Source organism: Rana temporaria, chromosome 10 (assembly GCF_905171775.1).
Source record: "Rana temporaria chromosome 10, aRanTem1.1, whole genome shotgun sequence".
Classification (NCBI taxonomy): Eukaryota; Metazoa; Chordata; class Amphibia; order Anura; family Ranidae; genus Rana; species Rana temporaria.
In genome coordinates this window covers 121,344,411-121,359,756 of record NC_053498.1, presented here as the reverse complement: position 1 = coordinate 121,359,756, position 15,346 = coordinate 121,344,411, and the positions used below count along the sequence as shown (strand labels likewise).

General features: G+C 45.1%; 1 protein-coding gene across 2 annotated transcripts in view; it reads right to left on the bottom strand.

Moving 5' to 3' along the window:
- LOC120915560 (titin-like) overlaps positions 1 to 15,346 on the bottom strand; it is an 81,752-nt gene that overhangs the window by 49,070 nt on the left and 17,336 nt on the right. Inside the window, exons 4-6 of one of the 2 annotated variants that reach the window (XM_040326146.1) lie at positions 13,637 to 13,819; positions 13,241 to 13,597; positions 4,724 to 4,836 (exon numbers count right to left, since the gene is read on the bottom strand). In XM_040326146.1, the coding sequence (XP_040182080.1) occupies positions 4,724 to 4,836; positions 13,241 to 13,597; positions 13,637 to 13,819 (653 nt within the window). Of the gene's footprint in view, positions 1 to 4,723; positions 4,837 to 13,240; positions 13,820 to 15,346 lie in introns of both variants that reach the window. The other variant, XM_040326145.1, reaches the window with a different exon arrangement.

The following is a 15,346-nucleotide window of genomic DNA, read 5'->3' as shown; positions in this document are numbered from 1 at the left end:
AATCCAATGAATGAAAGGAGCAGGCCAGGGACAGACAGGCTGGGGAGAAAATAGCTAAATGTTACTGGATGTCCTGCAGCCAGGAGAGGAGCCTGTGCAACCGTGTGACTGAAGGTCATGTCTATGATTTGTATTCTCCTGCGTATCGTATTTTCATCCTGTCCTCACAGTCCCTCCATTCTTGCATAGCAGGATTTCCCTGGTCTGTATGCGCAGAGCACTCCATGGGAAGTCAGACATCAATGGTGGATGCTTCAGGGCTCCGCAGCTCGCGCTCAGCGATTTCATTGTGACCTAATTCACACTTGTGATCTCAGTGAGCAGGAAGGTGCTTTATAGTATGTAATGATGTGACTAACACGCTGCTGGCGGTACAATAAAACACAGAGAGCTCGGTATCAGTATCTGGCTATATATGATTCACTCGCCCCTGATCACACACATGGAAATCTTTACAGCCAATTACCATACTAAATACTGAATTTATGGGATCTTATTTCAGTAGCATCTCATTGGGGGAAATATAAAGTGGGGTACACACTATAAGAAAAAATCCGTACGAGGCACGATTGTTTGATTTTCGTATAGTTTGCACATAACTTTCGACATTCAATTCAGACTTTCCAAAAGAACATTTCCGAATGGACAAACTCCCCAAAAAATTCTCGTACATGAACAGAACTAACGATTTTTGTTTAACACCTTCCCGCGGAGGCGCGATCTATCACCAACTGATCTTTTGCCTGACGAAGAGGTCTTGCGTGGCCTTGAAACGTTGCTTTTTTTTTTTTTTTTTATCACCGGTTCACACCGTGTATTGCACCCACCAATCCTCTCACTCCCTAACCCCCCCTACCCGAAGCTGGGCCTGATCATACTAATTACTCTTCTTACCCTATATACCTGCTAGAAGGTCCATTCGCCCATACACGCACCCCCTGTTTGCCACTCGGGACCCTATGTGGTGGTTACCGTCCTCCCCGCTGGCTTGGTGAGGGAGACTTTTTAGGTGAGCAGCAGAGTCTTTGTGTTCCCCAACCTGCCTTTTGCAATTGTTGTTGATGTATTATTGTTTTGACCTTTGTCATTCTAATTTTTTACTTTAGACGCTCTGTTGATGAAGCGGCCGAACCCGCGAAACTAGTTAAGAGACCTGATATGACTTTCAACCCATTATGCTTCTCCCCCCTCTGGGGACTACTATAGTGGTGCTATTTTTTCAGCGGACATGTCCGCCCGGAGATTTCTGTATGATGGCTGTACACACCATCATACAGAAATCCAGGCGTACACGATACGCGGTGACAAGGCCGCACCGTCGCCGCGATGATGACGCGGCGACGTGCGCGGCCCTGGAAGTTCAATGCTTCCACACATGCGAGGGATGGCGGCCTCTCGGACATATACGGTAAGTCTGTACAGACGACCGAACATTTCCGACGGACAGGATTCCAGCGGACATGTTTCTTAGCATGCTAAGAAACATTTGTACGCTCGAAAACGGTCGGGTGGACAAATGTCCGCTGGAAACCTGTCCGCTCGGCTGTACAGACGACCGAACATGTCTGCTGAAACTGGTCCGCGGACCAGTTTCAGCAGACATGTTCGGTCGTGTGTACGGGGCCTAAGAGTCCATCATATGCCACCTATGGCTAAAAAATATCTTCTTTAAGAGGCAATCTGCCCCTTCAAGAAATCGTCCAGTTAACAATTTTTTTTTATTGCACAGACATTTGTGATCAGGAGGGAGACTCTGATTTTGTTCAGTGTTTACTTTTCATCATACAAGATTTAATTCAGTATTTTTGAAGTTGGCTGTTCACCATATAATTCATCTGCTGCTTCCTGGAATCCATAAATGCTATCACAAACCCCACTTACCATGGCAGAGATCACACAGAGGATGGTCAGGTAGCCACATGCCCAGGCATGATAACTCTCTGCACAGAGTTCATGGGTCGGTAGTTAGTAACGCAGAGTTTAGAGGACAGTATTAAAGCGGGAGTTCACCCAATGATGTTTTTTTTTTTCTCTTTTCCCCTTAGATGGATGCTCGTTTTGTCTAGGGGAATCGGCTAGTTGTTTTAAAATATGAGCTGTACTTACCCGTTTTCGAGATGCATCTTCTCGAAAACGGGTCTTCGGGAGCGGGCGTTCCTTCTTGATTGACAGTCTTCCGAGAGGCTTCCGACGGTCGCATCCATCGTGTCACTAGTAGCCGAAAGAAGCCGAACGTCGGTGCGGCTCTATACTGCGCCTGCGCACCGACGTTCGGCTTCTTTCGGAAAATCGTGACGCGATGGATGCGACCGTCGGAAGCCTCTCGGAAGACTGTCAATCAAAATAGGAACGCCCAGTCCCGCAGCCCATACCCAGAAGCGGCGGAGAAGATGCATCTCGTAAACGGTAAGTAATGCTCATATTTTAAAACAACTAGCCGATTCCCCTAGACAAAACGAGCATCCATCTAGGGGGAAAAAGTGTTATGTACGGGTGAACCCCCGCTTTAAAGAAGAAGTAAACCCTGATGGGTGTTACTTCCTCTATCTTTTCCTGCAAAGGTATGCATCGCATAGTAGCCCATTATGTGACACTTACCTGCATGTCACCGTCTTCCATGCTGGCAGCGAGCGCCCATCTTCACCCCTCTTCTTCCGGGGGCCGCGAACTCCGGCTCTCTGACTGGCCGGAGTCGCGTGACGTCACTCTCGCGCATGCGCGCGGGAGCCGCTTTTCACAGCATGACCCCAGCTTGAAACGGAACAGCGTGCCCTTTCAAGATGGCGCATGCGCCGTTGAAGTCGTCGCTCTGGGAAATTGAAAATATCATTCTCGGAGATATTGCAAGCACCTACAGGTAAGCCTTAATCTAGGCTTACCTGTAGGTGTAACTTCCGCCAGAGGGTTTACAACCACTTTAAGTAACACGTAATTCAGTGATCAGTAGTAAATAACGCAGAATTAAGATGTCAGTAGTAAAGTGCTGGGGTCAATAGTAAGTACACATAGTTCAGGGGTCAGGAGTAAGTAACACAAAATCCAAAGGTCAATAGTATGTAATACACAGTGCAGGGGTCAATAGTAACACAAGGTGCAAGGATCAGCAGTAAGTAAAACAGAGGTCAGTAGTAAGTAACACAAGGTGCAAGAATCAGCAGTAAGTAAAACAGAGGTCAGTAGTGAGTAACACACGGTGCAAGGATCATTAGTAAGTAAAACAGAGGTCAGTAGTGAGTAACACAGGGTGCAAGGATCAGTAGTAAGTAAAACAGAGGTCAGTAGTGAGTAACACAGGGTGCAAGGATCAGTAGTAACACAAAGTTCAGAGGTTAGCGGCACATAACACACAGTGCAGAAGCCAGGAGTAACTAACACACGTCTACCCCCAACAAGCAAAATGACCCCTCTTCCAGAACAAATATCTCACCCCTAAGCTAAAATCTCTTGCAATCCCCACCCCCACCTACCTTTGTAAACTTCACCCACCAGATCCAGATGCAGAGGAACCTAACAGAGTGAGGGAAGTCTCTCCCCCCCCCAGTTATCCCTTTACATATGACATGCCAGAGCCAAGGGGGAGCCTAGGACTTCCCCCAGCCTATTGTTCCTCTGATTTGATGTTAGCGGAACTGGCATTGCAGGGTTTTTATCTACCTATTGCATGGCCATGATCAATGGGTGGATTATAATTGTTTGGTTGCTGCTGACCCCCACTCTAAGTGCTCCTCCAGGAAAAAGGGTCTGTATTGGTATGAAGGAATAATACAGGTCATTTTTTTTTACAAGGTTAAATAGGAACTGCAATCTTCTCAATAATTTGTAATAAAAACAACTTTGTCATTCTGAAGCTTCCCTCCAACCACTTTGCATATTATTTTATATATACTGTGATTCTGCACTTGCCAAATATGCTGCAGAAATCTCCCTCCACTGAGTCTGGCTGTAGCCATTTTAACTGTGGGCAGCTGAAGCTGTTGCCTGTTCACTTCCTGGATTCACACAGACACACACACACACACACACACACACAGGCAGGCACACAGGCACACCTCCAGCTCTGTAGCGCTCACTGGCCCTCTTCGGACTCAGAGAGAGAGAGCTGTGCTATTTACTATCCAAATTTAAAACAACAAGGGCAGAAGATTTAATAGAAGGAAATTTGAAAAAAATGACTGAAGGCCCACTATAATGTTAGTGCCTTTATAATGATCGGGCAGGCTTTAATCTTTGCCGTCTACTGGCCGTTACTCGGTACTGCAGCTCAGGTGAGGGAACGTGAGGGAAACATGAGGGAAAAGTGAGGGAACTTTACCGTGAGGGAGGGAAAAGCTTCAGTCCTGTACAGGCTTTTGTCAATTTGACTGCTCATTAAACTATGGTCCTGTTGTTTTGCATGATTGTTTTAGGTTTGTAGGCAGAAATCAGAGCACACAAAGGAAATACATACACACTTCCCGTAGCTGTAGACAACAGAACCCAGAGTCCCAGTGCTTCCAGGAGACAATGTTAACCACTCAGCCACCATCTTCTCTTCCACTCATACCAGAGACACATCCAGACAACTGCCTGCATTGCTTTACTGTCACACAGGAAAAGGGAAAGCCAGAGGGGAAAAAAAAAGCTGTTTATTGGAACATTGCTGGCAGTAAGAATCTCAGAACGATTGTTCTCATTCCGCTCTTCACAGTCGATTGTCATTCCCGCGTCAGGATAATGCACTCACTTGTCTCCTGTCTCTACGTCTTGGAGTTTCTTCACTTCCTGTCTGACTAGATGTCCCCGGATGGCGGCTTGGATCACAGTGGCAGCCTGGTCCCGGCCCGGCCCCTCGTCCTCCTAATGGGCAATCACATAACAGAATGAACATTTCTACACTTGTAGAGGAGAAAATCTTATGTTTGTCTCAGTACAGGTTGTACAGTGTGAATTAGAAGCTGCAGTAAGTCAGATAGAGCCTTCCCTATTACATAGTTACATAGTAGGCGAGGTATAAAAAAAACAAATTCCATCAAGTCCAACCTATGTGTGTGATTATACAGGGTGGGCCATTTATATGGATACACCATAATAAAATGGGAATGGTTGGTGATATTAACTTCCTGTTTGTGGCACATTAGTATATGTGAGGGGGGAAACTTTTCAAGATGGGTGGTGACCATGGCGGCCATTTTGAAGTTGGCCATTTTGAATCCAACTTTTGTTTTTTCAATAGGAAGAGGGTCATGTGAACATCAAACCTATTGGGAATTTCACAAGAAAAACAATGGTGTGCTTGGTTTTAACGTAACTTTATTCCTTCATGAGTTATTTACAAGTTTCTGACCACTTATAAAATGTGTTCAATGTGCTCTCCAGTGACATGCGAGTGCTACGCTGTGGGCTCTTGCTGAATGAAGCTAGGACAGCCACTGATGTTTCTTCATTAGACCCCTTTCACACTGGATACACCTATAGCGGAGCCTTAAAATAATGGTGTTTTACTGTGATTTTAACGCTCCGCTATAGGCGTATCCAGTGTGAAAGGGGTCTAATGAAGAAACATCAGTGGCTGTCCTAGCTTTCATTCAGCAAGAGCCCACAGCGTAGCACTCGCCGCATGTCACTGGAGAGCACATTGAACACAATTTATAAGTGGTCAGAAACTTGTAAATAACTCATGAAAGAATAAAGTTACGTTAAAACCAAGCGCACCATTGTTTTTCTTGTGAAATTCTCAATAAGTTTGATTTGTCACATGACCCTCTTCCTATTGAAAAAACAAAAGTTGTATTCAAAATGGCCGCCCTGGTCACCACCCATCTTGAAAAGTTTCCCCCCTCACATATACTAATGTGCCACAAACAGGAAGTTAATATCACCAACCATTCCCATTTTATTAAGGTGTGTCCATATAAATGGCCCACCCTGTATGGCAGTATTACATTGTAAATCCCTGTATGTTGTGGTCGTTCAGGTGATTATTTAATAGTTTCTTGAAACTATTGATGCCCCCCCCTGCTGAGACCACCGCCTGTGGAAGGAAATTCCACATCCTTGCCGCTCTTACAGTAAAGAACCCTCTACACAGTTTAAGGTTAAACCTCTTTTCTTCTCATTTTAGTTAGTGGCCACGTGTCTTGTTAAACTCAAACAAGTTTTATCCCTATTGTGGGGTCACCAGTACGGTATTTGTAAATCGAAATGATATCCCCTCTCAAGCGTCTCTTCTCCAGAGAGAAGAAGTTCAGTGCTCGCAACTTTTCCTCATAACTAATATCCTCCAGACCCCTTATGTGGTTTGTTGCCCTTCTTTGTACTCCCTCCATTTCCAGTACTTCCTGAGGACTGGTGCCCAGAACTGGACGGCATACTCTAGTTCTTTTCTCCCCAGGCTGACTGTCCACAGCCCTTTAGTTCTGTTAAAGGGGTTATAAAGGTACAATTTTTTTTTTCTAAATAGATTCCTGTACCTTAGTGCAGTCCTCCTTCACTTACCTCATCCTTCCATTTTGTTTTTAAATGTCCTTATTTCTTCTGAGAAATCCTCACTTCCTGTTTTTCTGTCTGGAACTCTACACAGTAATGCGAGGCTTTCTCTCTGGTGTGGAGTGTCATGCTCGCCCCCTCCCTTGGACTACCGGAGAGTCAGGACGCTCTCTACGTTGCAGATAGAGAAATGAGCTGAGTGTTAGTGGGTGTCCTGACTCTCCTGTAGTCCAAGGGAGGGAGCGAGCACGACACTCCACACCAGAGAGAAAGCCTTGCATTACTGTGTGGACTTGCTCTTCCGATTTTTTTTTGGACGAAAACAGTACTGCTTACACGAAAATCATATGATCTAGTATCGTACAAGAAAAATGTTCGTGTTTGTCCCTTTGGATAATTTCTGATGAATTGTCGTGATCGTCTCCCAAAAGCTGTGCAATAACGTTTAGATTATCATACGTGTTTTTCATCTGATTTTCTCATCATGTGTATGAGGCTTAAGGAGGCTCTTCTCCCCTGGTCACCAATGCAAGGGATTGTTTCAGTGACCACATTTTCTCCCTCTGTAATGTGCTCTATAGAGTATATACATATATATATATATATATAAAAATGTAAAAAATATAGGGGGAATTCATCCCACAGACAACCCATATTACAGCAACTACAGTTTTCACCATCTGCTATCTTTTTTCCACCCATATAGAGCAGGGGAGGGGGTGTTAAAAATGATCTGGGTGTTAAAAATGCTAAACTACGCAACAATCTTTATTCCTTAATTTATATATATACAGGGCCGGATTCCAGACAAGGCCAACAAGGCCAGGCCTCGGGGCGGCAGTGGGTGCAGGGGCGGCACTGTGGCTGAGAGGAGAGGACACTTTCACCACTTTCACTTCGGGAGCTCCCCCCTGTCATGTCACGGATGATGAGAGGAGAGAAAACTGAGGGAAGAAGAGGTGAACACCCCCCGCTTCTCAATGCAATTTTCAGCAAGCCCTGCCCCCCAGCCTCTCAATGTCAGCACCCCCCCCCCCCACACTTCTCAGTGTCCTGACAAAAAAGTCCCCCGGCGGATAATGTCCCCCCTGTACTGCAGGGGCGGCATTGAAGGACCCGGCCTTGGGGTAGCAAAGGGAGTAAATCCGGGCCTGTATATATATATGTACACTATATTAGGGGCTTTTACCTGAAAATGCAGCAAAACCATTTGGAGGCGCTCGGCGCATTCTCAAGGGAAGCACTGTTATAGGTTTTCTGTTTTGCCATCCTTCAATACTGTACTTTACTTTTTTGGGCACTTCCATGTATACTGTTATGTCACATCAGCTAATTTTGGTTGTGCTAGGTCAGTGGTTCTTAACCTTTCTAGTGCCGTGACCCATTGATAAAATTTCCCAAGTTGTGGGGACCCCTAACAGTAAAATAATTTTCGGAGCCTGGGTTGTCAGCACCCAAGGCAAGACAAGTAATTTGCGCCCGCCCCCAGCCCACGGACATTTAGCGCTCCCTGAGTCCCTTCCACTCATACAATATTCGAACCCCTTATGGTATATTTTTTACAATGTACCACTCTTTCTCTTTGTTCCCCTTTCTTTTCCTTTTATATCTCTCTATCCTAATTTCTTGTTTTTTTCCCCCCATCCCTCGCTCTAGCGGTGTTTCTTGTACTGTCTCTTATCTCCTATTCTTTCTCCCCCTTTTTCTTTATTCCTCCTCTCTTTTCCTCTCCCTTCCATGTATTCTCTATTTGTATTCCTTTTTTTACTCCTTGGTGGGGGAGGGGGGATTAGTGGCATTGCTGGCACAGAGTTGGGATGAGTGGCAGTGCTGGGGGGAGTTCTGATCAGCCAACTTAGTTGCTCTTGATCAAGGTTGTCTGCTAATCTGAGAACTGTAGTGGGGACTTTTAATGGCAACTTTAATCACGGTAGTGTTACTCACTGTGTCTCTGACTTTGTGGTGTCCCGTAACAGTGACACCTATGCCAAAATCAGGAGACAGGATCTCCTACAGCCTCTCCCACTTCACATTCCTCACCAGTCAGCTGACCTCTAGTCTCTGCCCCCCACCCATGCCGTGAACTGAATGGGGGGCTGCAAAGAGGCTTAGTGGGTGGCCACGGGCTCCAGGAACAGCCCAGCTAGGCTTCCGTAGGCTCCAGGGACAGCCCTGCTGGGCAGCCGCAAAAAGGCTGGGAGAGCGGTGCAGGCTTCAGAAACAGCCCAGCATTCGGTGACCCCTGGCAAATCGTCATTCGACCCCCAAGGGGGTCCCGACCCCCAGGTTGAGAACCACTGTGCTAGGTGATTTCAGTGTTGAAATAAAGCATGTAAAATCTATCCTATTTTGCAGTCAGTGGAGACAAAACCTCTGATGAAGCTTCAGTAACATTCCTAGGATAGGATACCCATGGCACTCAATCAGACTCCATCTGTCATTTCTGCACAAGAACTAAAAATTGTATGCCATCACCTGATTGGTTGTCTAGGGTAACACAGACACTTTGCTTTTCACCGGTTTATAGGCTGATGCTTGATGTACATGATGTGGAGTCTTTTGTTAGCAAGAGTCCATAAAAGGCTTACAGATCCTGTTATCTATTTTATTTCTACACGAAGTAGGGCACAGCGAAAGGGACATTGTCTATATTTACCCATCCTAATTATTTTAATTGTTCTTGCAGCTTCATTAGTAACCTTCCAGGGCATGTACTGTATACTGACATGGTAACCGCAAAATCTACATTTGTTTTATCAATCAAATATTGTTTGAGTTGGCACTCACTCTGACAATACCCCTCCTCGCTGTATAACAGCAGAGGATATTGTGAAATCCCGCGAGAATGCACTCCATCCCAGTGCAGGAAGAGTGGGAAGCTGGGGCCAAGGTAAGTATTTATTTATTTATTTTGATGATGGTTTGTCTATAGATGGCTTTTTACCCCCACTGGGCTCCTGCCAGCCCAATAGGAGGATTTTAATGCCAGAGATGTTTCCTGGGCTTCCTAACCAGGTGATCACTGTGATTGGCTGTCAAAATGATAATGTGAGTGGGAGCTCATCCTACTGGCTCCTGATCATTTCTTTGTGACTGGGAGCTGTCAGGGGGCGGTGCTGTTACAATGCTGGGCGTTTGCATATACAAAGTAGCACAAAATAAGGAGCACCTCCATGCTGCCACGAGGGCCAGACTAATGTAGGGACTATTGGAGCTGCAGCTCCAGGCCCCTACCTTAATATAGGCCCAGCAGGGTCGGAAAGACCATTGTGGCACTGCCATTGCCCTACAGATGCCATCCATTGCCAAATCCCCCCAACAAAACATTTAGAAAAAAAGTAAAACATTTGAATTGTAAACAAATAACAGTAAAAAGAATAAAACTCCTCTACTGACTCCATCCATTGCCCTACTGACACTATCTATTGCCCTACTGACTCACCCATTGCCCTACTGACTCCATCCATTGCCCTACTGACTCCATCCATTGCCCTACTGACTCCATCCATTGCCCTACTGACTCCATCCATTGCCCTACTGACTCCATCCATTGCCCTACTGACTCCATCCATTGCCCTACTGACTCCATCCATTGCCCTACTGACTCCATCCATTGCCCTACTGACTCCATCCATTGCCCTACTGACACCATCCATTGCCCTACTGACTCCATCCATTGCCCTACTGACTCCATCCATTGCCCTACTGACACCATCCATTGCCCTACTGACTCCATCCATTGCCCTACTGACACCATCCATTGCCCTACTGACTCCATCCATTGCCCTACTGACTCCATCCATTGCCCTACTGACTCCATCCACTGCCCTACTGACTCCATCCATTGCCCTACTGACTCCATCCATTGCCCTACTGACTCCATCCATTGCCCTACTGACTCCATCCATTGCCCTGCTGACTCCATCCATTGCCCTGCTGACTCCATCCATTGCCCTGCTGACTCCATCCATTGCCCTGCTGACTCCATCCATTGCCCTGCTGACTCCATCCATTGCCCTACTGACTCCATCCATTGCCCCCTCTCCCCAAAAGCAAACGTAATAAAAAGTTAAACTGTAAAAACAAAGTAAATTAAAAAAAAAAAAGAAAAATTAAAAAAGTGCAACAGATATAAAAAATAAATAAAAAAATGTGAAAAAGTATAAAACACATGTTCTCTTGGGCATACCATGTGAATGGGCGGTTCGTTTAAAATACTTAATTTGTTTTCATAAAAAATGTTTGCATTTCATTTTATTTATTAACCATAAAAAACGGCCCTCCAAAATCTTCAGCACCAGGCCCATGATGCTCTTAATCCGGCCCTGGCTGCCACATATATGCCCACAGGTATTTCAGGTATTTATTTACCATTGTGTAGGGGAGCAGGGGCTGACAAAAAAGCAAATCTTAATTTTGCCATGGAAGGCCCACTTTATTAGAAAGTGTAGAACTGTTTGAAGAATTTTGTCTCCCTCTATAGCTTGTAATAATAATAATAATAATAATAATAATATAAATAATGTATATTTGCTCAATACATATGCAGGCTCTGCTTCCTACATTTAAAGGGAAGACCCCACGAAAAAAAAAAAAAAATACAAATAGTGCAGCTGCTGACTTTTAATAAATGGACACTTACCTGTCCAGGGAATTATCTGTTACTGTTAAAGGCACAGAAAATCAGTACAGAGAGAGTTTATGATTCATTATATGGAACACAATCATGAAAATATGGAACAGCAATGTTTTAGCATCTAGCTATCGAGGAGTGCTGGGTACATTAGTCCAAGAAAAAAAAAAACGCAAAAAGCCACAGGTCATGTAAGTGAGACTTGTCAAAAAAATAAATGTAATATCCAGAACCTGTGCGTATGAAATCACGTTCGGTTATTTTAGCTGAAATCATACATATTTTATCGTGAGCTGTTCAGCACTTATCATTAAACTGCAATGAGATTAGAGAAGGCTGACTGGTTAGAAGATTCAGAAAATCCATTAAGATAAGTGAGAGAGTTCACACTCACAGAGGCTTGCCATGGAGAAAAGCATGGCTGCATGAAGTTTAAGAAGTCTTAATTCCACAGTGTGGGATCCCAGGGGCTAATTTAAGAGATTAGGAAGGCTCCCGGGGCAAATATCACATCGCTGACTGCCATAAGTTCTTACTGAATACAAGTTGAACTGTTGACTTAAAGTGAATCTGTCACTTTCCCATTCAGGACAAAATGACAGGTTCTCTGGATATCCCTCTTTTTTTGATAATTAGACCTCATTTATACTAGCACTTCTTCTAGTTGGATCTTTAATGCACAGCTTTCTATTTCATATAAATGCAGTGAACACACCTAAATGCAGGTAAATGTTCAGTGTGAATGGCACCATTAAAAATGTCCTGAGACTCCTGTGCTCTCCAGTGACACTGCTGACTCCCTTGCTGTGTCTCCAGTGACCCCTGTGTATCCAGATGACTCCTGTGTCCCCAACGACCCCTGTGTCTCCAATGACCCTGTGACTCCTGTGTCTCTAATGACCCCTGTGTCTCCAATGACCCCTGTGACTTCTGTGTCTCCAATTACCCCTGTGTCTACAATGACCCCTGTGACTCATGTGTCTCCAATCACCCCTGTGTCTCCAATCACCCCTGTGACTCCTGTGTCTCCAATCACCTATGTGTCTCCAATGACCCCTGTGACTCCTGTGTCTATAATCTCCCCTGTGTCTCCAATGAGCCCTGTGATCCCTGTGTCTCCAATGAGCCCTGTGACTCCTGTGTCTCCAATCACCCCTGTGACTCCTGTGTCTCCAATGAGCCCTGTGACTCCTGTGTCTCCAATGAGCCCTGTGACTCCTGTGTCTCCAATGAGCCCTGTGACTCCAGTGTCTCCAATGACACCTGTGACTGTCTGGAGCTGCCTGTTGCTCTATGGGGACGCAGGGCTGTATGAACAAAGCTGCAGGTCCTAATTTGACAGGTGTGCAGGTGAGTAGCCGCAAATGCACACTGTGTTCGGGGGCCATACACCTACATTCATACACCTGTCAAATTAGGACCTGCAAATGTGTTCATACAGCTGCTGCAGGGTAACATAACCTACCTACACAGATACACCCACAGATTTTAAGATTTAGTAGGAATTGTGTAAGTTATGTTTTGTTTGTGTCTGCTAATAATGTTTCTCAGTTACAAGACCAGACTAATGCCAGCTTGACTTTCTCAAATACTGGTCTCACACTGGAGGGAGTGGTTCTTCCAGGTCAACCAACTGTTTCCCTGAATGAAAACTTCCCCAAGTCTAATTACCATCAATAAATACTTCCTTATGTATGTAACAAAGTACCAGGCCATCTCACACACCTAGGTAGTCTTAGATAAGATTAACACATCAAAGGGTCCTCAGCTGTTCCTTTGATCTGTGTTTGGCCACTAACCCTTTTGGTCAGCAAACACCCTTTTGATGTGTAATCTTGAATGCCTGTATGTAACACAGATATACCATGCCATACACATAACACAATATTTTAAATACCTACACATATATATTAATATTACAACACCACCTTCTCATAAACCCTGCTCCTTTTTTTCCTTTGTGTCAATGAAGGTGCAAGAGGCGTCCCTCCTGCCAACATCCATACTGAATGGCAGATGCAGAAACTGGAATGCCAACTGCTTTTCAGTCAATTGATACATATGCCCTTATTGCCCTGTACCCATGATTATAAACAGCGACAGTAGCAGCTTTCTCCCTTTTCCAAGCTTATGTGAACGTACCTTGTATACAACTTCCTCAGATCGCTGGGTGGATGAAGAGACATCTTGTAGTTGTATCTTGTGTTCCTCCTCCTCTGATGGGACCTCTTGTGCCTGAACTTGCTGTTCCTCCTCTGGTGGTACCTCTTGAGCCTGAAATTTGTGTTCCTCTTCTGATGGGATATTGTGTTGCTCTATCTTGTGTTCCTCCTCTGATGGGACCTCTTGTTTCTCTATATTGTGGTCCTCCTCTGATGGGACCTCTTGTTGCTCTATCTTGTGGTCCTCCTCTGATGGGACCTCTTGTTGCTCCATCTTGGATTCCTCCTCTGATTGGACATCTTGTTGCTCTATTCTGTGTTCCTCCTCTGATGTGACCTCTTGAGGCTGTGCCTTGTGTTCCTCCTCTGATGGGACCTCTTGAGGCTGTGCCTTGTGTTCCTCCTCTGATGGGACCTCTTGAGGCTGTGCCTTGTGTTCCTCCTCCAATGGGATATCTAGTGGCTGTGGAAATTCCATAGAGATGTCCACTATCTTTGCACTCTCTCTAAAACTGCTCACACCTTCAGAACGTGGAGTGAATATATTCTCTTCTGCATGCTGGAATCAAGACAGAAACCGTTACTTTAGCCTTTATAAAATTAAAGCCCAAGTTCAGGAAAAAAATAAATAAAAATTTATAGATAGAGCAGGGAAGGGTTGGATCCTCGTTCAGGTTTTTATTGCAATGTCTCCACCGGGACAATTTTCTCTCAATTCTTGTCCTAGTGACCACACAGAAAGTGAAGAGGGAGCTTCTCAATGGGGACGCAGACAGTGAAAAAAAACCTGAAAGAGGTTGTAACCCTTCCTTATACTACCTAATACAGAAAAGACCATTCTGCATTTTTGGAAAAGATATTTCAGCAAAATGCTCAACTTTTCTATTTAGACAGCATAATATGACCCCCTGTCCTGACCTCAACCCGATAGAACACCCTTGGGATGAATTAAAGCAGAGACTGCAAAACAGGCCTGGAAGAATGGTCAAACATTCCCATAGACACAATGCTAAACCTTGTGGACAGTCTTCCGAGAAGAGCTGAAGCTGTTATAGCTGCAAAGGGTGGGCCAACTCAATATTGAACCCTATTGACTAAGACTGGGATGCTATTAAAGTTCATGTGCGTGTAAAGGCAAGGGTCCCAAAACTTTTGGTAATATAGTGTATATACAGTAAAAATGGAACTCCACCTAAAAAATGTTTCAGTCTCCATTGAGTTGGAATAAGGTTTGGTACCCGGCAGGTTCTTTGCTGGTAAATCATCACAGGATGATCTCCCTAAAGCATTTGTGAACAGAAGGCATCTGTGGTAAAGTTACGTTTCTGTTTACCCTCTCTGGGGTGCAGTCCCCACTGCCTAAACTACACCGGATCACTGTGTATGGCGTGAACGTAACCTACGCCCAGCCAGACACACGTCCAACGTAAAATACGCCGGCTTGTGTTCCCTGGTGCAGACCTTTGCATGTCTGCTGCTGGGTTGCACCTCCTTTATGGGGCATAACTTTGCGCCGGACGTACAACTTACGCGCACCTCTCGTAGCCTGCGTCGGGTGCACGCAGGTTCGTGAATCGCTGTATTTCCCTCATTTGCATGTTTGAATGGCTAATCAATGGGAGCGGCACCATGCACCCAGCCTAAATGTGCGCCCACCCTACGCCGGAATAAGCAAGTTACGTCGGCAGGGTGTAGCCTGTTTTTAGGCGCATATCTGTTCGTGGGTCTGGCGCACAGATACGACGGCGCACATTTGCACTTACGTCGGCGTAACTTGTTATACGTCGGCGTAAGTGCTTTGTGAATCTGGGCCATAATGTTTTGGATGAGGCTTATTCAGATACTTTTACACGCCACCTAAAATTAAGTTTTCAGTTTATCGAGAAAAAACTTGAGCCTCATATACAGTCAGGTAGATTGGCGGGTTGACTAAGAGCAGATGTTCCCGCTCAAGTTTCCTCCTTAAACCCGGCCGGCACAGTAAGAGTTACTAATTATTTCTGGAACAAATGTGATGTCTTTAGAGAAATCTTTCTCCTGGTTTCCTTGTCATATTTCAGTAGCAGCGTTGGATATAAAGTGTCTC